Source organism: Lagopus muta, chromosome 18 (genome assembly GCF_023343835.1).
Source record: "Lagopus muta isolate bLagMut1 chromosome 18, bLagMut1 primary, whole genome shotgun sequence".
NCBI classification, from domain to species: Eukaryota; Metazoa; Chordata; class Aves; order Galliformes; family Phasianidae; genus Lagopus; species Lagopus muta.
The window spans coordinates 4,807,158-4,832,682 of NC_064450.1; the positions used below are offsets into that span (position 1 = coordinate 4,807,158).

At 48.2% G+C, this 25,525-nt stretch overlaps 1 protein-coding gene across 3 annotated transcripts; it reads right to left on the minus strand.

The window, feature by feature from the left end:
- Nucleotides 1–285: 285 nt before the first annotated feature.
- MYO15B (myosin XVB) lies at nucleotides 286–25,503 on the minus strand. Of its 3 annotated transcripts, none has more exons than XM_048965484.1 (43): nucleotides 24,546–25,503; nucleotides 24,022–24,096; nucleotides 22,915–22,972; nucleotides 21,748–21,878; nucleotides 21,549–21,644; nucleotides 19,944–20,179; nucleotides 19,693–19,865; nucleotides 18,911–18,983; nucleotides 18,283–18,489; nucleotides 18,110–18,192; nucleotides 17,834–17,931; nucleotides 17,580–17,667; nucleotides 16,535–16,645; nucleotides 16,272–16,366; nucleotides 15,458–15,703; nucleotides 14,912–14,990; nucleotides 14,546–14,701; nucleotides 14,072–14,261; nucleotides 13,854–13,944; nucleotides 13,111–13,333; nucleotides 11,677–11,786; nucleotides 11,070–11,129; nucleotides 10,782–10,857; nucleotides 10,160–10,278; nucleotides 9,584–9,702; nucleotides 9,195–9,336; nucleotides 8,947–9,058; nucleotides 8,177–8,337; nucleotides 7,787–7,899; nucleotides 7,606–7,669; nucleotides 7,291–7,363; nucleotides 6,880–6,956; nucleotides 6,393–6,469; nucleotides 6,053–6,183; nucleotides 5,747–5,841; nucleotides 5,410–5,487; nucleotides 5,032–5,140; nucleotides 4,552–4,700; nucleotides 4,122–4,249; nucleotides 3,188–3,321; nucleotides 2,591–2,724; nucleotides 2,034–2,174; nucleotides 286–1,749 (listed from the first exon to the last, which is right to left on the minus strand). In XM_048965484.1, the coding sequence occupies exons 2-43, from the start codon at nucleotides 24,022–24,024 to the stop codon at nucleotides 1,690–1,692; spliced, it is 4,899 nt and encodes a 1,632-aa protein (XP_048821441.1). In that variant the 5' UTR covers nucleotides 24,025–24,096; nucleotides 24,546–25,503; the 3' UTR covers nucleotides 286–1,689. The 3 variants fall into 3 exon arrangements, with proteins under 3 accessions (XP_048821441.1, XP_048821442.1, XP_048821439.1); XM_048965485.1 differs by having other exon boundaries at nucleotides 18,110–18,189; nucleotides 24,022–24,099; XM_048965482.1 differs by having other exon boundaries at nucleotides 24,022–24,099.
- Between the last annotated feature and the right edge of the window lie 22 nt (nucleotides 25,504–25,525).

The following is a 25,525-nucleotide window of genomic DNA, read 5'->3' on the forward strand; positions in this document are numbered from 1 at the left end:
TAAAACAATGTTCTAGCAGCTGTGGACTTCTCTTGAAAGATTTTTCTGACTTATCCTATCTATCTCAGGTACATTAAGACTGTGAATGTAGATGTAGAAACTCTTTATCTGAACAGGCAACTGATGAATGAAGGTGAGGTATGGGATGGGTGGGAAGTGTGTGTAGTGCAGACACCTCCCAGGCCTGGTAGCTGCAGGATGCTTCAAGCTGAGAACCAGAACGAGAAGAACCTGGAAATGTGTATCTCATGTCTCTCATCTTCAGCTCTGCTCAGCTGAAGGATGAAAGGCATGAAAGAAACTGATACATGATACAACTATTTTTTTTAGCTGTTGCCTGCTGGCTTCTGCTTCAGCTTCCCATTAAAAATCCTGTTTCATCAGCCACTTAAGTGGAGTTGCTATCTCCACAGATCAGTGCTACAGAGCTCAGCTGCTGCCTGGCTGCATGAACTTCTCAGAAATGTTTTGTGTGAGTTGTAAATCAGAGGACTTCCAAAAGGGCACATGGCTGTGTGGCATGGAGCTGAATCACAGTGCAGGGCAGTTCTTCAGGTGAGCTGTGCTTTTGTGTAAGGCTGGAAAAGCTCAGAAAGAGAAAAAAGGATGAGTTACTCTTCAGAGATGTTCTCTAGTTCTTTATTTCATGTTGCTGTTCACCAAGCCTTGTGCTGATAAAGAGAGAAGGTGCCATACAGTTCAGCTTTAGCATGGAAGTTCCTGACAGGAAAGTGCTGTGGTTGGTGCTGGCATCAGCATCATGGCATGGCATCATGGCCTGCACTGAACGACCCCAGATCTGGTGCCCAGCCAACAATTACAACCTTTTCCTCAAGCTTTTGCAGTTACCTGCAGGTCAATCATCCCGTATCAGAGGTAAAGCAGGATCTGTCATCTCATAGCTTCAAAATATCCATTATGCAATTATTTCATTATAAATCTCCTAAAAATGAAGATACTTATTAGTCCAATAGGATAGCCATAGAAATAAAAATAAATTAAGTGGTTTTGTACAATCCAGGATGCTCTCCTCTACTTTAATACAATTTCCACTTGAATACACTTTCTCCAGGGCATGGAGCCATAATTTGACAGCTGCATGGATACAATTGAGTTCTGTATAGTGGAAGGAAAACTACCCATATAATTATGTCAGTGAGAAATTAACAATAGACCTTCTTACCACTGCAGCTCAATCTGTGCCCCAGCAATTGTATATAATACGTGGCAATTGTAAATGAACACTGATCTGCTTTGCATTGTGATGCTGTTTACAAGCTTCTGCTTCACAAACCCTGCTACAGGGCCTCTTGCATATCAATACAGAGAAAAAGCTGGTCTGTGGAAAACAGCAGCAGTCAATTGATAGCCTTGGCTTTGCTTTGTTATGTTAATTAATTCAAAAAGACTTAAAAAACAGTCCCACAGTGCATAGCTTGAAGGCAGTTACTTGCATTTCTTGTGCTGCTGTATTGGAACAAGCCACAGAAAAGCAAGGGAATAGAGAGGGTGCCTTGTGGTGTGTTCAACCAGTGCAAGTATTGCTTCAAGAAAGAGGACTTAGGCTGAATGGTGGGCCACCAGGGGTGACTTCACAGTCCAGTCCATCAAGAAACATGCCATCACTTGGTAGCAGTTGTAGAAGCAGCAGAGGTCATGGATGTTTTGGGGAGGCGTTCTCCTCAAACTCTAGTGCTGAAAATCTATTTTATCCAGGATGACAACAGTTGTGTGATACATCTCTTTAGCCTGTCAAAACACAAAGCAGTACCAGTCATTCTTTACTCTGGAAATGACTGCTTCTCATAACGAAATATTCCCATAATTAAGCATCTTCCTGTAAATTACTTCCCACAGTTCAATACCAAGCAGGTGCTGAGACTGAGCTGCTCTTTGGGAATGGGGAAATGCAGTGTCCCCGTTCACCCCTGGGACACAAGAGAGCAGTAGTGCTGCTCAGAGGCTCAGTGGGACAGTGGAGGGCAATTTCTGGACTGCCATGAGGAAGCTGTAGTTCAAAGCTGATGTCTCACCTGGGATAGCTCAATCCATAGAGTCTTGGGGCTGGCAGCAGAGCCGTAGTTCAGTTCTATGCCAGGAAGCCCCTGCTCGGAGGTGGGGCGCAGAGTTCTCATCCTCTGCAGCTCTTTCAACGGGATGACGTGGCAGAGCTCCTGTGTGAGGGAACAGAGCCACAGAGCGTTCTGGTGCAGTCACTTCAGAAAAAAACCCATCTGATTCTGGCCAAGGAGGATACATCTCTTGAGAGGTGAGACATAGACCAGATCACAGTAATTGCTTGGCTCTACTACTGCTGTGTCCTCAGAGCTCCTTCTGGACTGGGACAAATAGGACTGTGGCCTACGCTTAGTTTTACCACGGACCATGCCTGATCTGTATACTTGCAAAAGAGCAGATGGCAGTAGCATCTGTGACATTACTCCCTGACTCTCAGGGTAGGGTTGTTAGAGTGACTGGCTGTGATGCATATAGACACAGCCTCTTCCTGAAATGTGTTCTGCTAAAAGTCAAAGCTAATACCTGAAAGACTTCAGGGATTTGGACACGAGGGAGGAATTGTCTGGCATACCTGGGTGATGCTGTCCACCACAATGATCTGTTCTTTATTCACACCAAAATAACAGGGCACAGGGATTGTGCTGTTACTGACTTTCTCCACCAAGAAGATGTTGTAGCCAAAGAATGGCTGTTTCATCACTTGCTCTGTAAGAAAACAAAAGCTGGTGTTCAGGCAGCAGCTCCCAGCTAGTAATCCACTGCACCAGCCTAAGGTGGTCAAAAGCTTCAGGTATTCCCAAGTCTTCCTACATTAAGAAGGGCAATTCACAGTTTCTCCCACCATTCTTAGGCTCCTGGTGTTCAAGTGCCAGCAGCCTCAATGCACGTTCCATTCTTTTCAGAGCAGCAAACAGACATGCAGCCAGAATATCAATTAAAGCACAAATTAAAGCACAGGACTAGCAGAGTCTTCTGCAGACTTTTACCACGAGGTGGGATTTAGACTATGACCGTCCTGCTTGGTAGCTTGTGCAAGTCTGCAGAGGAAGGCTGTCAGGGAGTTACATATCATGGACCATTCCAGACTCCAGAGATGTTTGCCAGCCCCATGAAGCAGCTTCCATTGCTCTCAGAGTGGACTCCCCAGGCAGATCTCACATCTCCTCACCTATGAACTGGATTTTTGCATCCACTGGCTGGATCGGCTGCATGGTTTGCAGCAGCCTGTCAAGATGGTTCTGCAGAGTCTCAGTGTTGATTCGGGACTGCAAGGACTTTGGTATGTATTCCTTCAGCTCTTCCCTGTGCCAAAAAGTAGAGACTAATTGACTCCTTGCCTGGCCAAAATCAAAATATCAACCAAGGGCAGTTAGAGAGAGGGGATGTGCAACAATTTTCAGAGCAGAGCTGGGGGCAAAGGTGGAGAAAGAGGGAAGAGCCCAACAGGTCATATGGAAATTGAATAATGTGGGAGAAGACATCAGAGGTGGTGAGACATCGTATTTCCACAGAGAAAAAAGCTGTGCACCGCCGCCCCGTACACTACAAGAAATCCTTCCTTCCTGGAGACAGCAAGAGCTCTTCATGCAAGAACTGTAGCATGGAAGTAGAGTTACAGAGTGTTTCTTTCACAGGGTGTTTCTGAAAAACATTTCACTGTCTTGATCCTCTGCTGCAAACACTACACAGAGCAGAGTTCCCCACACCCAGCAATTATATGGTTACTCCTCCTGTTGGAGCTGTAAGGGGGTTTGATGGAAGTATTACCTCTTTATCTCCATCTCAGTTACAAGTACAGCTGTAAGCTCGTACACTTTCTTCTTGGTACCACATGGCCTAAAGAAATGCATGTGGCACCCTCATGTCCCTGAGCTCAGGAGGAGTCACAAAAGGAACAAAAGGAGTCAGAGATGGTCACCATCAGGAGTGTGAGTGGGAAGTAAACTTTCTTGGTTACAGGCAGAAGTCAGTCACTGAGTGATGTTAATTAATGACTTATCTTCTCTGGGACTTTCCATTCCTTCATTATCCGGAGAATACTTGCAGTCATCTACTCTTAACCCAGGTGGTGCCAACAGAAACCCTCCCTGAAATAAACATACCTGGAGGGAGCAGAGCTCTCCTGCTCTGTTTTGGCCCAGTGCTGGAGCATAACCAAAACAGCCAGTTGCATCTCCAGTTCTTTACTGTAGCTTATCAGTATCTTCCCTGCCAGGTAGTCCCATTGTACCTGAAAGCACCAGAAGGAGGTCCAGGCAAGTCTGGGCAGTGCAAGACTGCAGAGACCCGCATCCTGCCTTGCAGAGAGCTCATGCTGATCACTCTAAAGCAAAGGCTTGTTGCATTTGGGGAAATTGTGCACAAACCACATCTGGAACAGTACAACCCATAGGCTACGTCCTCACTAGCATCACTTATTAGTCATGCCCAGAAACAGCATACAGAGCCAATCAGCCCTCCCACTTCTTCAGCTGTCTTGGAACACTCACACTGGCCCTCACATTAAGTGCTCCCACCATCTTCATTGCTTACCTGGCCATAATGGATGTCAGTATAGATTTTGTCCTCAAAGTGCAGAGGTGTCTTCCAGGTGAGCCTGCGTAAACTCAGAGTGACCAGCACGTCTTCGAGCAAGTAGTCATGAAGGTATTCCTCCATTCTTATTGGCCTCACAATTTTATCTACATATTTATGCAGAGAAAGAGTCATCACTCTTGGTGCTGAGGCAGCGGGTTGAGCTCCACAGTCTTGCAAGGAGCAATCCTGCACACCTCTGTTTCGCCCTGCCCTTAGCAGCTCCCAGCATCAGCCATCCCAAAGGGACGCAGCCCCCATGCAGACATGCACCACTTTCAGGAAAGAGCAATTCAGGCCCTGAGAAGGCGCAGTCTCTAACAGAGGTTAACTGCTGAAGATCCCCAGAGCCAGCAAGAGTTGGGAAATTATTTGAAACAGTCCCTGCTGGAGAAAATGCTTTAGGGAAGAAGCTAGAGCTAGTCTGTCTTTACTTGCCATTTTTATCACTGGTGCTCCTGATGGCAAAAAGAGCAAATTCCTGAATCTCTTCCTGCTCTCCTGCCCCCATCTGCTCACAGATCTCCTGCACGAGCTCCTTGGCCACCTGAAGTGAGGAAAGAAGCAAGTAAATACTGCAGCCAGGTAAGCTCAACTCAGCCCCAGAACAGATGGAGGGCAGCAGTACAGCTCTGGCCAAGGCACAGAGAAGCAGGCTGGATATGGCATTCCAGGCTGCTGCAGGGATTCCTGGGAGGGATGTGGGAAACCACCAGAGCACTGTGGGAAGCACAGGCCAAAGGTCTGACAAATATGGGAGTTCCCTGGTGTGGCTCTGAGACCAGACCGAAGGAGAGATGCAAAGCAGAAACTCACAGTGAATGTCCTGATGCGGGTGATGTATTCCACACCTCCAAACATCAGCACCTCCAGCCGGCGGGCACTGTGCCCCTTCTGCAAAGGACAGTGACACACAGTGACACACATCAACCCCGTAATCCTTTCTCCTTCTTCCCTCCTCCTCATCTCACTTTACATTGCTAGCCACCATTCCTGACCCTTCCCTACCCACTCCATGGCATCTCACTCACATCTCCCTTACAGACACATGCCTGATTCCCTCTGTTGGAGCACTAACCAGCCCTGCTACCCATCTCTTTCACACAGCACCTGCTGCCCTTCCCAGCATCCCAACCCTCCTGCCCATCAATACCAGCAGTGCCTCCATCTCCACAGGGAAAAGAAGGTGGCGACGGCCCCCATACATGAAATTTTTCCGCAGGTTGCTCTGACAAGTCCTGGCTATTTCTGTAGGAAAAGAGAAAAAGCTTCATGGGCTGAGAGCTAAGCATTGTCTCCTATAGTTTTGAGTCTTCCTGGCTACATTTAATTTAATTTAATCCATTGCCAAGAATGAGGAAACTCTGTGCCCATCCGGATCCTTCCTTCTTCCCTTGACACAGGGCCTTAGTAAACCCAGGGCAGCCATTTGTTTCACGGGACACAGGCACAGCCATACCGTGGTGGGTGCTGGATGGGTCACTGCTGGCTTGCTGCAGAAACTTGGTGGCATAGGGCATCAGGATGTTAGAAGGGAGGAAGAAGCCAGTGAGCAGATTTAGGAGCAGCCAACCCTGCAGCATGCTCTGCCTGTGGGACAGAAAGAACTGTGGAATGAGACGATTCCTGCTGCACCCAGCTGAAAGTGAGCCTCTGCCCTTCTGCACGCCAACAGGAGGTGGCAGTGAACATGAGGTAATGAAATGAAGGGGTACCCCCCCACCACCCTGTGCACACAGCAAGGCATGCAGATCCCCTCCATGCTTGCGTGAATGGGAACCAACCGTGCTGCTACTCACTGATTGGGGTTGAGAGTGACCTGTTTGATGACCTGGCAGTAAACTTCGTCATGCAAATTCTCCTTCTCCTTGCACAGCTGCATTCAAAGGGGAGAAAACAGCATCAAGGAGGGGAAGAGAACATCAGAGAGGTTCCAGCTCATCTCCATGCCCTTCTTCTCCCAACTCCTGAGTTTTGCCAGCAAATCCCAGACTCGTAGTATGGCTTTAAGCTCAGCCTTCACAACGTCTGCTCTGTAGTGCTATATAGGCCCAAAGAAGAAGGCAGGTTGTGCTCTCATCCAGACTGTGATGCCTAAGAAAAGCATTTACAAGTGCAGATAGAAACACGCCCTCTTCCACGTGATTTTTAGTTGGCCTCTGCTTCAGTTCCTTTCCTCACACAGGGCTCTGCATTATGGCTTTCCCTGTTCTCCCTTTCCTGAAAGGCCTTGGGCTCTCATTCCCCCTGGTGCTTCAGCAGTTTGCCCAGGGAAAAGTCACAGACCTGAAGGATTTCATAGATGCAGTGAGCATCATCCTGGTTCTTGAGTTTTGCCTGATCTCCCATGAACCGCATCAGAGCTGCAAAGCAAAGGATAATACTTGAGTGTAAGCAGAGGTGATCCTGCCATGGGGCTAGAAATGTCCCAAAGGCCCTTCTGCTCTACAGGCCATTACTAGGCAGCACTGGACAAGTGGTTCATGAGCCCAGGCAGTGTGGGTTCTTGGATGTTTTGCACTCAAGGCAAGGAGCATTTTGTTTTTGGATGCTTTCAGCAATGACAGTGGTAGTTACTAACAGCAGAAGTGCATTAGGAAGTACCCTCTTATTTCCTTTCACTGTTGCCTATGTGTAGCCACCAAGAGCATCCATTCATCCTCACTGAAGCCCATTTTGTCCCTGGGGGGCACTTACTCATGAAGTTCTTTGTTGCAAGCTCATTCAGTTCGCTATCAGAGTACCGGAGCAAAGACTCCTGGATTGGAACCTGCAAGGCCCAAACACAAGGGTGAGCTGAGGAGGCAGACCAGCACAGAGCTGTGCTCTAGGCTTTGCAGATGACAACAGCTCCCAGTATCTTGCAGGCAGCATTGACAAGTAGGGGTCACCTACTCCTCTGCATAGTGCAGCCAAAAATCTGTCATCTGTTTTTGCCACGTCAGAGCAAAACTAGAGGCAGTGCTGGAGCTGGGATTCTGGCTGTTGCCATGGTGTTCCCATGCACCTCACCTTGGTGTACTGGACCATGTCAGCTATAGTCTTCTTTTCAGCAGGTGTCTCCTTCAATTCCGTCCTAGCCAGATGAAGAGAACATGAGCCAATCCAAGAAATATCCCCAGAAATGTCTTGGTGAGTGCCAGGCTACACACATCCAGTGTATGCCTGCTGAGGAAGAGCACAGTCTACTCACATGAACTGAGCCTCTCGGAAATAGGCAGCGGCGAAGTCCATCATGGTGTAATGATCACCAGCAGGGACTGACATGGTGCTGGAGTGCTCTGATATCAGGCTGGGAACAGAGGTCTGCAGGGACATGCACCAAACTCACCCTGAAAGGTCAGCTGAGGAGCTGCAGTGTGTATTCCCTTCTCCTGCTATACCTGGAAAGGTCTCATCTGTTTGTGATGCCATCCCTCCCCACATACTCTCAATGGTATTTGAGCACCTTTGTCTCCAAGAATTAAGCAGTCATCTTCCTCCTTAGCCACAGTGGTCAGACACTACCAGGGCCATGGACCTATGCTGGCAGGTCCCACAGAACACAGCCAGATCCTCTAGCAGTTTTCCAAGGACAACTCACCTCCCTGTTGGTGTTCTTGCTATCAAAGGAAACTTTCCTGCTCTTCTGCAGCCCTCCACGTCTGTTCATGCTGGCGCTGAGGTAATCAGGGGCTGCAGCCAATTGCACTAGGCTGGTAGGGAAAATACCGGAACGGCCACCAGTGGAGCCAAACTGCCAGCCTGAGGAAATGGGAGAGAGTTGGGAACCATGGCAGGTGCAAACAGAACCAAGCAGTAAGGCCTCCTACTGGCAAAGGCAGCATCAGCCCTTGAATAGGCTTGGAAAGACCTCTCAGATCAGCAAACCCAACCCCAGCTCATTCCAACCATACTACTAACCACATTCCCCAGTGCCACATCTCCATGGTTCTTGGACACCTCCAGGCACTGGGACGCCGCCACTCTCTGGCCAGCCTGTGTCAGTACCTCACCACCTTCTCAGAGAAGAAATTTTTCCTACTGTCCAGCTTGAACCTTGTCCCCTGGCACAACCTGAGCCCATCACCTCTCATCCTATCACCATTACCAGGGAAAAGAGGCTGAACCCCACCTCACTACCACCTCCCTTCAGGGAGCTGTAGAGAACATCCCCTATATCTGTGATAGAAGGAACAATGAGAGTCGCAGTCAGAGGGCAGCAGAGCTGAAGGTTGACAAAGCCAGCACTTAACAGCTTGCTTTCTTCTGGTTTGCTCAACAGTAGCCTGTAGTGCTTCTAGGCTCCATAGGTCTAGCAGGCCCTTCAACACAACCCCCACCTTTCCCATCCAGTTGAACATATCCCCTCACCTGGCTCCAAGCCTTGCATGGGCAGGAGCTGGATCAGGTCACCCTTCTTGAAGCTGAGGAGGCTCTTGTCATCTGTGACATAGCTGCGCAGAGCAACAACATAGTTGGTATCCTGTGGAAAAAGCAGTGGAGAGGTCAAATCCTGTCCCCAAAATGGGAGGGACTTAGACTACACCATCCCATGGAACCTGCCAGGTCCATATAGGAAAACACCTTCACTGACAGCTGCTCTGCAGCTGCTTCCTCACCTGCCTTAGCTCCTGGATGAAGAGTTCCACCATGGCCTTGATGCACGGAGCCTTGTGAGAGCGCAGTAAGAGCTGCTCCGACTTTAGAGAGAACTCCAGGGAGTTGCTGTCCTTCAGCTCCACTGAGAACACATCTGCAAAGCTGAGAACACAGCCAGCACATTCAGAGTGCTTCTGATGGAGCGAGGGGATGCTGATCATGGGACTGGGAGCTTGGTTCCCAGTATATATTACAGGCAAAGTGCAAGGTAGGAAGGAAAGGGAAAGAGTGAAGTCACTTGAGGGAGGGTCAGTGAGTCACCACAGGTCTTGGACAACCATAGACATGGAACAACCATAGAAATGCTCAGCTCACCCTATCGGTCTGCCCACATCATCCTTCTGCTCACCTGTAGCTGCAAAGGATCTTCAGGTGCTCAGGAGCATAGGCAGCTCCTTTCACCACTTTCAGCAGCCTCAGGCCTCGGTGGGAAACACCCAGGATCTGGACATCACTTCCATTTTCACCCTGTGAAAGAAGAGCAGCAGTGAGCACCAAAAGGCTCCTTCCCAGCCAGACAGGATGGGGAAAGAGCACCATGTGCAATGAAGGAGGTCCAAGGCTGACAGAGGTGTCAGACCTAGCAACATTCTCAAAGGTGTTTGGAAAACAAAGATGGTGAGGAAAGGGAGACAGGAGAGCAGGAGTGTGAGGATGCAGAGAGGCAGGTGGGAGAAGTGGGGGACAAGGCCACCAGTGACTGCATCTAAGCGGGTGGCCTAGGAAACAGAGAAATGGTTAGGGCACCAGAAGGATGTAAATGGGCATGGGAGGAGAAAAAGGAGAAATGAACAGAAAGTGCAGGAGGTTGAGTGGAGTGGGGCAGATGAGGGAGAGAAAGGCAGGGCACAAAGAGACATCCCAGGAGAACCAGAGTCACACAGTCACAGCAAATCTGGGGTCTGCTGAAATGATTAAGACTCACTTGAACTGGGAAAAGGCGGGAGAAATAGTTAGCCCAGTTATCCCGAGCAGCCACCACGATCCTCTTCTTTATCCCATCCTCCTGAATGGACTGAGCATCATTGCCAACCTGCAACGCCGCTAGGAGGGATACAGCAAGGCAAAGATGGTAATGCCTCCCTCTGCTCAGGGATCTTGTTCCTACTGTCCCCACCCAGTGACCATGGGGCAGCAAAGAGCACACAGAGCTGAAAGGACACCACGGTGCTAACCAAAGTAACTTGCACATACGAATCTACCAAGTTTTTTCCCACCCACCTCCATCAAGCTCATGTCAAACACAGCTGGATTTTGAAACAACTCAAAACCCAATCCCTGGGCTTCAGTTTCCTCTCCACCAAAGAGATACAAATCATAATTAAGTTCTTCTGGCTGAGAGAGATTTCAGAGCCATTTTCTATGCATTTGGAAGAGACAACCATCCCTACAGCGCACTGCACAGCACACACAGTGTTCTCTCTTGCTGCAGTGACAATTCTCCTCTGCCCTAAGTCCTTCTGGAAGGGCACAGAGAACTCTTCCTCCTTTGCAGCTGGATGCTGTGATGGGTGCATAGAGGAAGGTGGGACAGGGCTGCTCATTACCCAGCAGGTCTTTCATCTTGCGCTTCTCCTCTTTGGAAATGCGAAGGCAGGAATCAGAGAAGGTGTCACGTATGATCTGCAGAGGAGGGAAACAGAGAGGCTTCTATGGAAAGGCTGCCACTGTGTGTGCTGGGGCTGCTAAAAAAGGCTGAGTCTCAGAGAGAAAAGAGCAGGCCTTGACTAGATGGACCTGGAGAAAGGACTAGTACCTCTAAGTGAACGTGTGTGATGTAATCATGCAGTGCAATTATGAAGTCTCCAAACAGACAACCCTGAGTCATACATTACCTGTTCACACAGCAAGTTGAGACAATAAGGGTGACTGAAGTTTTCTTTGGGGTAAAACACCTGCAAGAGAAGGATAAAAACAATAATGATGTGATGTATGTTTACAGCTGCAGCAGAAATGGAGGTGCTTTGTAATCCGTATTCCCTCCTGCCAGGATTGAATCTCCATGTCTGGGCAGGGAAGGGAGAGAGGGAACGTGAACAAAATGACCAAATGTGAGCAGGAGTGAAGGATCAAAAGTGAAGTGGTGAGATCGTGGGATGAGCTGGGGTCAGCTCAGCACACCACATTTTACATACATTTGTACTGTTTATATAGGAAAGCTCCAGGTAACTACAGATTTACTTTATTTGTCGATATCTTTGTGCTTTAGAGAGGAAGGGAAGGACAGGAAAACTGAGACTCATGAGTAAGGCAAAGTAGGAGCTGGAGTTCCTTGACTGTCAGATGGGCTCATGACTCCCAGCTCACGTGTGCTGGGATCTCCTCTCCGAGGTATCTCTGTGCTGTTACATCACTCTGGTCACACGTGACAGAAAATGATTTTAACCAAACGTGGGATCACTGCCCTCCCCCTACAGCCAGGGCTCAGCTAACAAACCTTACCTCTTTGCGCAGAAAGATTTTCCAGGGAGGGTTGAAGTAGGAAAAGCTGACACCAGCAGTTAGCTTATACAGCTGGGTCTTGATCCCATCATCTTCTGTTACAGTAGAGCCTGGGTGGGAAGAAAGGGCAGTGAGGAGAGGCTTTGCTGACAACAGGGTCATCTGCCATTGATCTACCAAGAGAAAGGTACAATGCCACGTGCCTGACTGAACATTTGTGTAAGGAAGCCTCCTGAAGATCAGTGATCAGCTAATGCGAATGCACAGAACAGTCAGCATACAACTCATAGCATTTCTGATCGCATGGGTACTCATTGCATTAGCCACAAAGTTCAGTGCTCGTACCAGAAACACTCCAGAGATCGGGAGCACGCAGCATCCTGGCAACTGGACGCCCCTGCACTGAAGCTGAAAGATGTGGCCCCACTTTATGTCATTATAAAGGCTGCTGGAGGGTTCAAAAACTGTTAGAAGAACTGTCCTGAGCCAGCAGGCTGTAGAATTCTAGTACAAGGCAGCAGTACTTACACTGGATTTGCTCTCTGCAGGAAATCTGTTAAAGTTAGACATGGTTGGAAGGCAACTATTCAAAGGCATTTCTCTATGAGATTAGGAATGTCTCCATTTAAGCAGTCACAACTTTGAAACTTCAGTTCATAGACGAACAAGAAATGCGGAATATATTCAGCTGTTTTCTTTATCCCTATTCAAAAGAACATGGGAATTTTCAGGCTAACCCTGTTACCTAGAATTGCTTTCGCAGGATTTATTGAATGTGCATCTTCTAAAGCAAATGGAGCAGGAAACAGGAAAGTTCTTTTATAACAGGGCAGCTGCTGCAGATTGGAGTCCAGTAATGTGCTTGGGCTGATTGTTCTTTACACATTATAAAATGTGATGCTGATGAGCATTTTGTGCTTGAAACACTTTGGTGTATGCGGCCCAAATAACACTTCCTCATTCCTCAGTCTCTCTTAAAGGGCTCTCCAGAGGCTCTAGAGTGTAAAACACCTGATTTTCCATTCCTCCCTTGTCTAAAGTCCAGCCATTTACTTGCAGCTTTGATAAAGGAACTATGCTTCAAGTAGGCAATAAAATATCTTATGGACTGGACCTTGATCGAGCTGTAACCCAAAGGTCCCTTCTGTTTTTAGGTCCATTTTTCATCTAGCCCTTCTTTCCTTTGTCATTAACACCTGACATCCTGCACTGCACTGGGAAGGGAAGAGTTAGAGCTGGGGAGGGTCTCAGAGTGCAGGACCAGACTCAAATTATAGTGACAGTCTATAGTTTGACTGTCACTGTAGTTTGTGACTGTTCAGCCTTTGACCTGCTGGCAAGAGACAGCTCATGCTGTGACTCTCCCAGGCTGTTAGGCTGAATCTGCCCTCGTTATCTGCTACCAAATCCCAGTTGGGTGACGTCAACACTCACCCTTTGATGAGATTTCCTGCAAGCCTTGGTTCCCAGGAGGAAAAGAGGGGGGCAAAGGTGGGAGAACAGGAGGGGCTGGGGAATCTGGTGGGGTACTTGATGGCTCCCTGAAGATGGACAGCAGAGGTATCTGTTTCTCCTTGATAGAGATGGAAGTTGATTCTGGCTTGGGCTTGGTGGGTGGTGGTGTCCCTTTGGGCTTCTCTTGAGGCGGTGGGGGTGGCTACAAGACAGCAAAACCATTTGACAGTCACTCTCTGCATCACTGTATGCTGCTGTTAGAAATAATACCCAGGGTAGCAGCCCAGCCCTGGGAGCAGCATCTGTTGGAGTGGGGACACCAGAACCTTTAAATCAGCACACGATCTACAAATAGATTAAGATTAGGCAAACAGAGGCACAGAGAAATGAGTATTTGAGACACGAGCCTCCAGCTGGGAAAAGGAAAAAAGACATTGATAGGCCAAGATCAATGGGCCAAATATGGGGAATGTGAATTGTTGCTTCCAAATCAGCCCTAAACATTCTGCATTGGAACTTACTGCAGCAGAGCCTGTTCTCCAGGAACTCAATGGATGTTACAGATTGGAACCCGAGATGGACAGCACTACGGTGTAGGAGTTCACAGAGAACTATTAGTGCAGTAAGAAATCAACTGGCTGCTACCATACCGCACTCAGCCTGCTGGAGATTGGATACAAAGGATCTCTTTGCTGGGGTGATCAAGGAAGGAAAGCACTCACTGATTTGGGAGAATTGAGATTCATCATCCCCAGCTTGGCCAAAGCCTCATTTTTGGGGTCATTCCTCTTCATAAATGGCTTGGACACTCTCCTGCAAGACAAAGGGATCAGAACAAAAGGGAATTGCTAGAGCTGCAGCAGGGTTGTCACCGCAGTGGAGCCATGTGGCAGAGCTGGGATGTGGTGCCTTTCATCTTGGGTGGCTCCCACTGTCTCACCTGGCAGGCTCAATAGGCTGGGGCTCGGGGGCTGGCCTGCTCTGGTACATTTTGATGATGTTACGGATCTCCCGGCTTGGTTCAGGTCGAGACTCAGGGGCTGAAGGTTTCACTACTGGTGGTTCCTTCCTTGCTTTTGGTGTCTGTTTCTTCGGCTTTGGCTCAGGAGGTGGCAAAGGGGCAGCAGGAGCTGTTGGGGGTGAGAGCTTTAACCGACAGACCAACAAAAGCATGGGAAAAATCCCTTTGTCTCATTTGAGTCTCCCACTCTTTCACCTCTGGGCTGACCATTCATGGCCTTTCCCAGCCCCATTTTAGGATCCCACTTTCCAAAGCACAGGACTTTCCCCTCTGCTGCTGAGACTCCCAGAAGAGCCAAATCTCTTCTCTTCTGGGTATACCCTGGGCTGACACCCACTCCTGGAAAGTTCCTGCTTCTCAACCTGCCTGGGTCTCCACTCAGCATCACCTTACCTGCCTCTGTTTTAGGGCTGGGTTTCTCTTCTGTCATATTCTTCTCTTTCTCCTGTTCTTTTTTCTCCTCTTCCATCTCCTTTGGCTGAGGATTTGCTGGAGGTGTCCAGGTTTTGGAAGGCACCCTGACTTTCTTCACTAGGATCTTTTGCTCTCCTACACAGAAAGAGGCTTGTTAATCTCCAAAGGCTTGTTAATAGCCAAAGCTTAGCATTAATGGCATGGTTTCAACTCTTGTAACAAGAGATGGGGCTGCCTGTGACCCCACTCAGCCTGGCTTTGGATGTCCAACACAGCTGCTGCACCTGGGAGGCTGCAGAACAGGGTGTTATGATAAGTAAAATTCCCAAAGTGGTCGACACTCACCCATCCTCTGAAAAAAAGCTCTCTTCTGCTGGAAAGTTTCCGGAGGATAGTCATCATCTTCACTGCTGGAGTCATAAACCTGCAGGCAGTTCACAACATAGTTAGTACCAGCCAGCATACCTCCATAGTTCCCTTAAAATCAGCAGTGATCTTCTCTAGGTAGGTTTGGACTCATCCAAAACTTGCTCTAGTCTGGATGTGTCCCAGGAGGCCAGTTTCTGACCCAAGGAATCATCAACCCAGTTCAGAGAAAAAGGGGTGTGTTACAGCCCCAGGACAACTTGCTGAAAGATAAAGAATGAAAAGCGATGAATTTTCATATGGACCCCACTGAAATTCAGATCAGCAGTGAATGCACTGCAGCCAAAACTCCACAGACCTAAAGTGTAACCATTCCTGACCCTGTGTCTTAAAGATTCAGCAAGTGGAACTTGAAAGGCAAACATAACTCTCAGCTCTCCTCTCTGCCAAATCAATGCCAGGCTGGAAAGGGAAGCAAAATAAATGCAGAATGAGGCATCTGAACCCACTGCTTGTTTCTCATACCGGTCTTTCTGCCTGAGCTGGTGGCTCTGGAGCCTTTGGTGGTGGTGTCACATCTTGGTTGCTGGGAGACGTCTTGGGTTTGGGGGAAGTGGCTGGGGCTGAAGCTGGGGCTGGGGCTTGGCTTCGTGGTGGGCTTGAGGCTCTTGGCCTTGAGCTCTCAGCAGGCTGTTGCCGCCACTGCTGTCGCTGCTGCTGCTGCTGCTGTTGCTGGGAAAGATTCATGGCTTGAAGGGTCATCTGCTGAGCCTGGAAGAAGGAATTGCAGCAACCATGAGCTCTAGGCTACGCAAAAACATCAACCATCAGCCAGGCTGTCCTACTTTTGATTAGTAGTCATAGAACACCTACTTAATCCACTGCAAATATCCCAAATGTTATGTACAGAGCAGCCTTGCCCACGGTGTCTACTCCTACCTGGCCAGGTACACACAGATCCTGACCATACAGATAGCCTGGGACATCCACACACTCAGAAGGCTTTGTGTAGAAAGCAGAATACTGCAGTTCTGCATCTCTTGTAAATCCCATTTTAAAAACATTTAGGACTTACAACTGACCTTGTTGCTGCTACTCATTCACCTATAGCACCTCAGTGTCCCCACGGACACTACAGGCAAAAAGGGGATCCCTAGTTTTGCAATCTTCAATAACCACAATGTTATATATCAAAACCTAACTTTGTATACCAAACCCCAGAGCTACAGAGCAGGCCTAAGCCAGAAGGGGAGCATGGCTAGCCTCTTTACAGCACGTACACCAGTGCATTCTCCTTCTCCTGTTCCAGAGCCTCTCTCACCCAGTCCCTTCCACTCACCATGAGCATGGCTTGCTGGTTGATGAAGGCTTGCTGTTGTGCTGCCAGCTGACTGGGGTCTACAGTGGGCACCACGGGCTGGGGCATGTACATGGCTGTGGGAGACATACATCTCTGCAGATACCCACAGGCAATTGTTCCCTATGGTGCCTGAGCAGCAGCATGGAGCTGAGTGCTCACTGTGCACTCTGCCTGACATGCAAACATACAGGCTTTGTGAGGATGCCCACCTTTTCATCCTCTTTCCAAGAAATTGTGATTACCTGGCATAGGGGCAATCCCACCAGCCCCCGGCATCATGGCTGAGGCAGCTGGCATCCCCATCATCGAAGGCATGGGCTGGTAGACTGGTGTTTGCATCATTCCAGAGAAGCCTAGAGAAAAAGGCCACATGCACAGGACTTTTGGGGAATCACAGATTGGGAAGGCCCTATCAGTCCCACTGAACACATCACATTGCTTGGAGCCCTTGGGTTCTCTCACCTCTCACTAACTATAAGGACATGCAAATGGTTTCTCTCTTCATACACATCACAACACACAGCAAAATTCAGGTAGACAAAAGAAACCAAAGAGAAACATGCAGCTCATGAGGCTACAGCAGGATAGAGACCTTGCTTGTACAGTGCTGCTTAGGTCACTGCATCCTTCCTGGCTAAGCACCTTCTGTATGATTACAGAGAAGGCTTTCCCTTGAAGGATGGTCAGAGGTCTCTGGGACTGCCACGTCCATGTGGGTCTCTTTGCAGCAGGTAGCTGCTAAGATGCAGAGCTCCTGGACCTCCACACGCTCACAAGGTACCCTGGGTGGGATTGTGATATAGGATAGAAAGGAAACCAAACACATACACCAGAACCTCTACTAAGAGCTCAGACTTACATGGAATAGATAGAAATGATGGAAAAGTCTGAAAAGAAGCAGTAAGAAAAATTAATACCTTTCAGTTGAAAAAAAGCAGCAGTTACTTTGGGAAAGCACATGGTGAATTGCAAGAGAGTGCATGACTTATGGGGACTGAGCACTGGGAAGAGGTGGCTTGGGTCAGACAAAAGTTGCTTCTCGCCTTGACCCCTGGAACAACTCAGGAGAAAAATTAAAAGGTGGCAAGCTGAGCTCACCTCTTCCTCAAAGCATCTCTCCCCCAGCAGCTGGGAACAAGGGCAATTTCTGATGACCCAGGCTAAACTCAAATGCTTTTTTTCAACCAGCTGAACCCATGCAGTAACTAACATTTGAGGGATTCCCTGCGTTGTGCTCACTGGAGCTTATCCACACGTGTTTCCAGCTGCCCACCTCCCCTTACAGACCTGTGGAAGGAAAGATTCCTCTCTGTGTGGGTCCGATCTTCCCACCTCCCTTCATGCGCCTGGTCAGGCTTTCCCTGTTGTCCAAATCCTGCATCAAGAAAAAAACAGCACTGTCTGAGCTCAGACAGACAGACTTCCCAGTAAAATGCCATCCAAAGGCACGTCTGAGCTGAGCAAAGGCAGAGTGGATGGCCAGAAGGAGTCATGGGAAGAGGAGAGCTGCAGAGAATAAGAGAGAACATCAGAGGACTCACTGGTGTCCTGGAGTCCTGATGTAAGACGGGGCTGAAGAGATCGTCCACATAGTGATCCAAACCTCCAGGGGTCACCATCTCATCTCTGATTCCAAAATCTAAAGGTGGAGAGGAAACTGGTGATAAGGCAGGTAAGGAACATTTCCCCTCTCTTCAGACCCTATTAGTCAAATTTTGGAGTGGAACCCATCGAGAAGGTTTCCCCCCATCTGCTCTGATTCCCTGGATGGGGCACAGGTGACCCAGTGCTGTGCAGAGTCCCGGGCAAGAGCTCACCTCGATGGGCACTGCTGGACTCTGGGGGCAGTCTGGGTGGGGGGAAGGCAGGGGCCTGGATGCCTGGGGCAGGGGGAATCCTGCTGGAGGGAAAAATGAGATGAGAACAGCACAGAGAATAGGCAGTGGGCAATAGGGACACCAGTGTGGGGCAGGAGGACGAGGTGACTCACAGATCCAAGGCAGAGTTATGGAGGAAGTTTCTGTCCCTTTCAGGAGCAATGGGGTATCTCTGTGAGGACTCAGAGGGGCTGTTGGGGTTGCTGGCCTCCTCCATCTCTCCAATGAGGTCCAGCACAAAGTCACTGCCCAATAAATCCTGCCACGTGTTGCCAGTTAGCATGGAGATAGACCACCCTCGAGACTTCTTATCACAGCCCCTGGTAACAGGGAAAAGGAGAGAAAAGGTGTGAGAGCAAGCAGGAGGAAAGAGAGAAATAGGGAAACATTGCATTCAGCTTCATCCTGCCTTCTGTAGCCATCAGCTTTAGGGTGTGAATCAATGATTAAGCACCTAGAATCAGGAAAAAAAAGTGAAACACCCATAATTTGACTTTATTTGTCTTAATATTTTCTCTGAAGCTGCTCTGACTGATCACAGCAATGATTCCCCTGTTCCTCAGGAGTCCCACAGTTCATGCAAACGGGTGGAAGGGACAAGGAGAGAACATGATCCAGAGTTGGTAAGGAGTAGCTATTCCATCCATATCTGACCATATAAATTTTAGCCCAATCGCTCTGGACTCTAAAACTAGTCATAGTCTCTTTCACATCCCCGCATCTCCTGTCCTCTGGCAGTACCTTGCACTGAGCATCCATCCTGCAAACTGTTCCCCGGTCATCCAGGACTCCACCTCAGCTGAGAACTTCTCATCTAGCACATAAAAGAAACAATCAGTGCACACTGCCCCCCAGCAGGACCCAGAGCAACATCCGAGCTCTGCAGTGCGCAGGCAGAGACCAGATGGAAAGTCTCACACCTTTCTCAGGTGACCCACAGGGACTGAAAGTAGACAGAAGGCTCTGCATGAACACATTTGCATTCGTAAGAACTGCTCATGGCACATCTCAAAGCATTTCCAGTGTGACAGCTGAAAGCCTTTGCAGTGTCATGATTCACATGGGTCATCCACCACCCCACCTGCCCTAAGAGCTGGAGTGGAGATGCTTTGCATCTGATTCACACTGATTCCAAGGGCTCAAGGGGCAGCATAAATCAATGCTTGAGAAGGAAGAAAGGCTCAGAAAGCCACTGCAGCAAAGGCATTAGCAGGGCAGCATGGGTCGTGCAGTGATGGGTAACAGGAAAACTGGACCCAGAGAGATGTACAAGCAGGACAGCCCTCTGCTGAAATTGACCCAAACCCGGAAGAATCTCATTCCTCAGCCTGAATAGCAGGCCTGGCTCATCAGGGTCAGATCTTTCAGAGTTTGGGGTCTGGATTCAGATGCTTCTATTCCCCATGGCAGCACCAGCCAGCTGCAATTGATCCAATCACTCTGCACTAAGCTGCTGGGAGCATTTCTGAACGACGATTTCTGCACTGGTAAGTCCTTAGGAGCTAGAAGCACACATAAGTTACCATTAAATGTATGAACATCCAGCACCATCTTCCCTTTCCTCCTGTTTGCAGTCCATTCCAGTTGAGTGGGAGGGTGCACACGGGATGATGCATATTCTGCGTGCTGCGCTGCTGTCAAGATCTTGCGCTGACAAACAGCATTGTAGCCATCCATGCCATGATCTGACACAAACCTAGGAAGAAATATCTGCCTTCAGCACATTTCTCATCTCTCTTAACCTCCCTGAAAGCGCAGCTTTTCTCCTCCTTACTTCAGCAATGGCTTCTCCAGTGCTGATGAAGGGACAAAGGAGCTCAGTAACGTCGCCATCAGGACCCAGGCTCGCTGGCTCTGTTCCACATCTGGGTTCTTCCATGCCTGGGTGGCCACTTGGCTGAAGATTTCGTTGCGCAGAGCCCTGTTGTTCAAACCTCTCCCAGCAATGTAATTGCCCAGAAGGACCTCCTGCCAGCCGTGGAGATTCTTGTCACCAATGAACCGCAAAATCTAGAGGTATTCATGGGGGGAAAGAAACAGCTTTAGCTGCAGCTTTCTGGATTGAACTGCATTATGAAGTAGCAACCTGGAGAGTAGACACAGTGTGTTTGTGAGCCTTAGAGCACCCAGCAGTCAGATCTGGATCTGCTCGTAGCTTCTGTGCACTATCAAAGTTCTGGGGAATTTGGGAGGCAGTGCTCATCAGGGTAGGACCCTGACTGGAAATCAGAACTTCTTCACTCTTCAGGCTATTCTGAGTTATGCTTTTGCCCAAGAGCAAAATCGTAGTCAGAATACTTCCCTTTCCTTGAGCATCAGAGCTCGGATCCACGAGCAAATTACTACAGGTTCATTAGTGTGTCTGAGCCCGCAGGCTGCCTACCTGTACAAACAGGTAAATGAAATTGGTGCTCTGCTGATCTCTGTGCAGAGCTCAGACAGCTCAGACCTAAGGAAGCTCTGCTGAATGGTAAACTGACTTCGGTGTAGCTAACACTATACCAAGTAGCAGGAGATTTGTTATGCTCAACCAACTCACCTAAGCAATGATTTGGGTTCTTGGCTATGCATATTAATTTTAACAACATATAGTTCTCAAAGGGATTAATGGATTTACTCTCGTTAGTTTCATTCTATTTTCAGGGAGTTGTTCATGTCTTTAAGAAACGTATTTCCCATCCACAGGGAGGAGGAGGTCACACTGTTCTCCTTATGCCAACACTACAGATTTGAGGGTGTGGTTCCAGGTGTAGTCGTCTTGATGACAAAGTCCCTGCCTTCTTCCAGCCTTTATACAACAGTTCACTGTCCCCTGTTACATCATTGATTTAACTGCATGTCTGAGGAACTACCAATGTGTTTACTGTAAACCAGATAACGGGGAAAAAAATCTGGGTTAAATTAAACATTTTTGTGACTGAGGGAGAGAGAAGCCAGATCTCCCTTACAATGTCATGGCTATTGAATCTGGAACGTTGTGAAAGTGAGGCTTAGCAGTCTAATTTCAATACGTCCAGCCAAGTTTTGAGACTACGTCAATAGGCAATTGGCTGGGATCCCATTGATCTCACCTGTTAATTGGTTTATATCACACCAAGAACACAATGCCCAGAGGCTGTCAGACTGCTCCAATACCTCAAAGGAACAGGAATTTATTCTGCTCTCTTAACACACCATGTACTGTAAGACGAGCCACCACCTGCATCTAGCTGCTCATACAGGAGGTGCCCATCCCTGCTGTGGGTGTCCCTGCTCAGCGCAGGGGTGGCACCAGATGGCCTTTAGGGTCCCTTCCAACTCCAACCATCCTGCAGTTCTATGATTGTCTTACGCCCATCTGTTCTTCCACAGGGCCCTGGTCAAAGAAAACATCTCTTACCAGTTTATTGATCTCAAGTGCGCTCTCCCGGTATTCACCTTCCAGGCGTGTTAAGGGCTGCTGCAGGGGATGACCAGGGGCAGGGAAATCTGTCCTCTGAAAAGAAACACAAGGACAAAATATGCAGTTTGTTCCTGGTGTCACTAGAACTAGTCTGTTTCTCCAATTGGGAAGCAATGAAGAAAAATAGAGTTCCCACCTGGAAGTGTGACTTAATGAAGGAGGAGAAAGGATAGCTGTTGATGTCGGCTGGGAGGGAAAGGTCATCTTTGACCTTAACTTCTGGAGGCAATGCTTCAGTTATCTGTTTGGCCTGTGCTGCATACTGACCTGCAAGAGAAAGAGGTCTTGAGTCATGGCAGCCAGAACACACCCAACTCACAGTGCAGTGCATGGCTGGCTGTTCCACATGTCTACTCTTGGTCAAGCAACAGTGTCCTCGTACCAGTCCTCTGGCTCCAGGACACACAGTCCATCCCTGCTGCCCCAAACCCCCTTGCAGGCATCTCTTCTCTGCCCCAAGACCACAGCATTTAACTTCAGCTCAGTTCTTTCAGACTCTTATCCCTAGGTAACATTCAGGGAGCATGCAGCACCTGCAGTTTCAATTCTGTTACGTAGAATTTAAGGAGCAGAGAACATTAAATCTATGCAGAGATAATGTTGACAAGTGTTAAGTCAACAGTTAAATCAGAGGTCATCATGAGGCACTAGATGTGGGGTTATCATAAACAGGAGCAAGCACCTTGATAAGCCAAGGGATTTCTCAGTGCTGCACAACTTCTGTGCATTTCTCTATCCTGACCCCAAGGTGTCCCCCGACACATTTCTCCCTTCCTTTCTCTCCCTGTTTATATCCCAGCACATGAAGGCTTCATCTTCACCACTGTCAGTGAATGTTGGCCTCCAAGCCACTGAAAAAAATATATATATATTGTTTTCCTCGCTGGGAAAAAAGTATATATTTCTTTGGAAGTGCCAAAACTCTAGTTTTAACTTCTTAACCCTTGATTTCTTTAAGGATTTTTGAGAAGACAAATGGGTTTGAGACCTCAGACTCCAATATCCAGCTCTGCAAGACACCTGCTTTCATTAAATAAACACTTCACTGTCACAGAACTTTTACCAAACACTTTTGTACCAACATTATCACCAGCTCTATCAGCACAGCTCGCCAGGGAGCTGAAAAGGTAACAAAAATGCATATGGAGCACAATTAGCTTTGATATCATATTTACACTGCCATGATAATAAATCAAGCATGACCCAGGTGACAGACAGCAGGCGGAACAGGCACATAGGTAACACACTGCTAGGAAACGAGCAAATAAACAGGGAATAAAAGAGTGCAGGAAGGGTTTCTCACCTCCAGCTGAGTGCAGGAGGGCTGCAAGCTCTGCTGGGATCTCCAGCAGCTCCACATCCTGTGAGGAGAGGGAGCAAGTCAATACTGGGGTACCAGGCATGAAACAACGTGAGCCCTGAGCTGTTCTGCTGAGGCTGGGCAACTCACTGACAGGCAACAGATTAATTTCTGCATAGGCAGTGTTCAGAAATATTACAAAATAAGGAAGTATTGTACAGGTACAGAACACAGGTACATGATATGCATCAGATGGGAGGGGAAGGTGAGTAATTCCTGACAATGAGAAGAGGGACAGGAATTGGCTTTCTTTGACTCATTTCTCATCATTAACAAGTTAGGCACACTGCATGGGAGATGTTGGTTTAAGGCAAAACGCCATTTCCTCTTGCTCAGTTCTACATCATTTTTATTTTATTTTTCAGTATCCAAGAACGCTGCAGCACAAATAAGAAGAGACCTGACCCAGGTCTTTGATGCTCACTGCTGCTTTATATTTATCATAGAATCATAGAATCATAGAATCACTAAGGTTGGAAAAGACCTAAAAGATCACCCAGTCCAACCGTTCACCTATTCCCAATAGCTCCTACTAAACCATGTCCCTCAACGCAACATCCAGTCTCATCCAGTCTGCTTATTATAGCAGCCTCTCAGCACCTGTAAGAAGGGGCTGTGGTAGGACAAGGAAATGCTTTCAAAGTAAAAGAGGGGAGATTTAGACTGGATGCAAGCTTCCTTGCAGCTTCCTTGGGAATCTCCAAAATCATAGAATCACGGGATGGTTGGAGTTGAAAGGGACCCTAAAGGCCATCTGGTGCCACCCCTGCCCTGAGCAGGGACACCCACAGCTCCATCAGTGCTCACAGCCCATCCCTGACCTTGGCTGTCTGCAGGGATGGGGCACCACCGCCTCTCTGGGCAACCTGTGCCACTGCCTCACTGCTCACAGTGTAAAAATTTCTTCCTTATACCCAATCTAAACCTCCCATCTTTTAGTTTGAAAGCATTTTCCCTCATCCCATCCCAACAGACCCTGATGAAGAGACTGTCCCCTTCTTTCTTGTCCCTTGTTTTGTCTCAGACTCTCCCAGGCTGATGACAACTTACCATTCCCTGGCTGTCACTGCTCTCCCTGTCACCACTGGCCAGGGACTTTCTTTGTCGCTTCCTTTCTTGTATCTCCTGCTGTTAGATATGTTTGGAGGAGAAAAGACAATGTATTAGTGATCACTTCCAGCTGCTTCTGAGAGCAGACCTGCAGATAGGCAGGAGTTGGTGTCCTGCTCCAGCAGATAAAGTGACAGAAAAGCTGCAATGCCTCCCTGGAATCCAACCTGGTAAGAAGGGATGCCCAGGCAAAGCCCTTAGTTTCACTGAAACTCCACTTGCTCTGAGCAACACCAGCCCAGCATCCCCGCCAAACCTTTCCTGCCTTGTCTTAGAGCAAAAGCACAGAGAACCTGTCAGAAACATTCACCTGTTTCCTTCAGCATCAAAGAGTACGGGATGGAGGAAGCTTTCCGTGGAGGCAGACTCCTTTAGAGCGGGTGGGAGGGGTACCAAGAGCTGAACTCCCTCACAGCTCTGCCATTTCCCATCTCATACCAATGTCTCCCAGCCCCAGCACTCACCTGCTTCCTACTCCAAGGTGAAAAAGGAGAAACTCGGTCTCTCCCTACTTCTCTCAGTTGCTTGCCTGTTGCAGAATGGTGTGGCTAGATGGGAGGTGATGAGTGCCGGGCTGAGAAAGACAGTAGGCATGCTAAAGTACAAAGGGCAGGTCTGCAGGGAGCGGGCAAAAGGAGGAACTCAGCAGCAGGTGAACTTTGAGACCTGTTATTGTTGTAAATGTATTTTCAAATACCTCATCAAGCAAACAATGGGGGGAACAGAAACAAACAGACTCAAACGAAGAGTGCTGCTGTGATTATCTGACAGAAAGCAAATCTGGATCCTGTCCAAGCAAAAAAAAAAATCCTGTCTGGAAAAGAAACACAAATCGATCATGGCAGAAGGCACCACTGCAATCTTCCAGGGAAATAGTCTCCAAACATGGGAAATCTGCTCTAATTTTATAGGTGCCTGTCTAAAAAATGATCAAATTAATGTTATGCTTTTTATTGTCAGCTTGTCTGTCACTTTTCTTTTAAATGTTTGTGCACCAAAATCTCACCACTGGATAAATTTAATGACAGTGGAATGAAGGCATGTGGGCCGCATCAATGTTTTCTCAGCCTGTTTTGGATTGTTGAAAATGTGTGTGGAGGTTCTGCTTATAACAACAGGGAAACTGCATGGTAATTAAAGGTGCTTTGCAAAAATCAAATGAGCCCAACCTCATTGGATGAAGCAGATGAAATATTATTAGAGAGAGAACATTAAGATGGTGCCTGGAGGCCTTAACAAAGATGAGGAGCCTGTTGGGCCAGGTGAGGTGGGAGCAGCACCCCCTGCCACCCTCTGGACTTCTCCAGCCCCTTCCCAGGGCACATGCTTTTATTCTCCTTAAGCCAGGCCTGGATAGATGGATGGAACATGCACGCAATACTCAAACTCTACATGCTGCTGAGCACCTAGCAGGTCCCACCTGAGCCCCATAAGCAATCAGGCA

Coding starts and splice junctions, on each gene's coding strand:
- MYO15B (XM_048965484.1), bottom strand. Junction 2,175..2,590: donor TGGTGGACAGCATCACCCAG/GTATGCCAGACA, acceptor TCCCTCACACAG/GAGCTCTGCCACGTCATCCC. Junction 1,750..2,033: donor TATGGATTGAGCTATCCCAG/GTGAGACATCAG, acceptor GTGTTTTGACAG/GCTAAAGAGATGTATCACAC.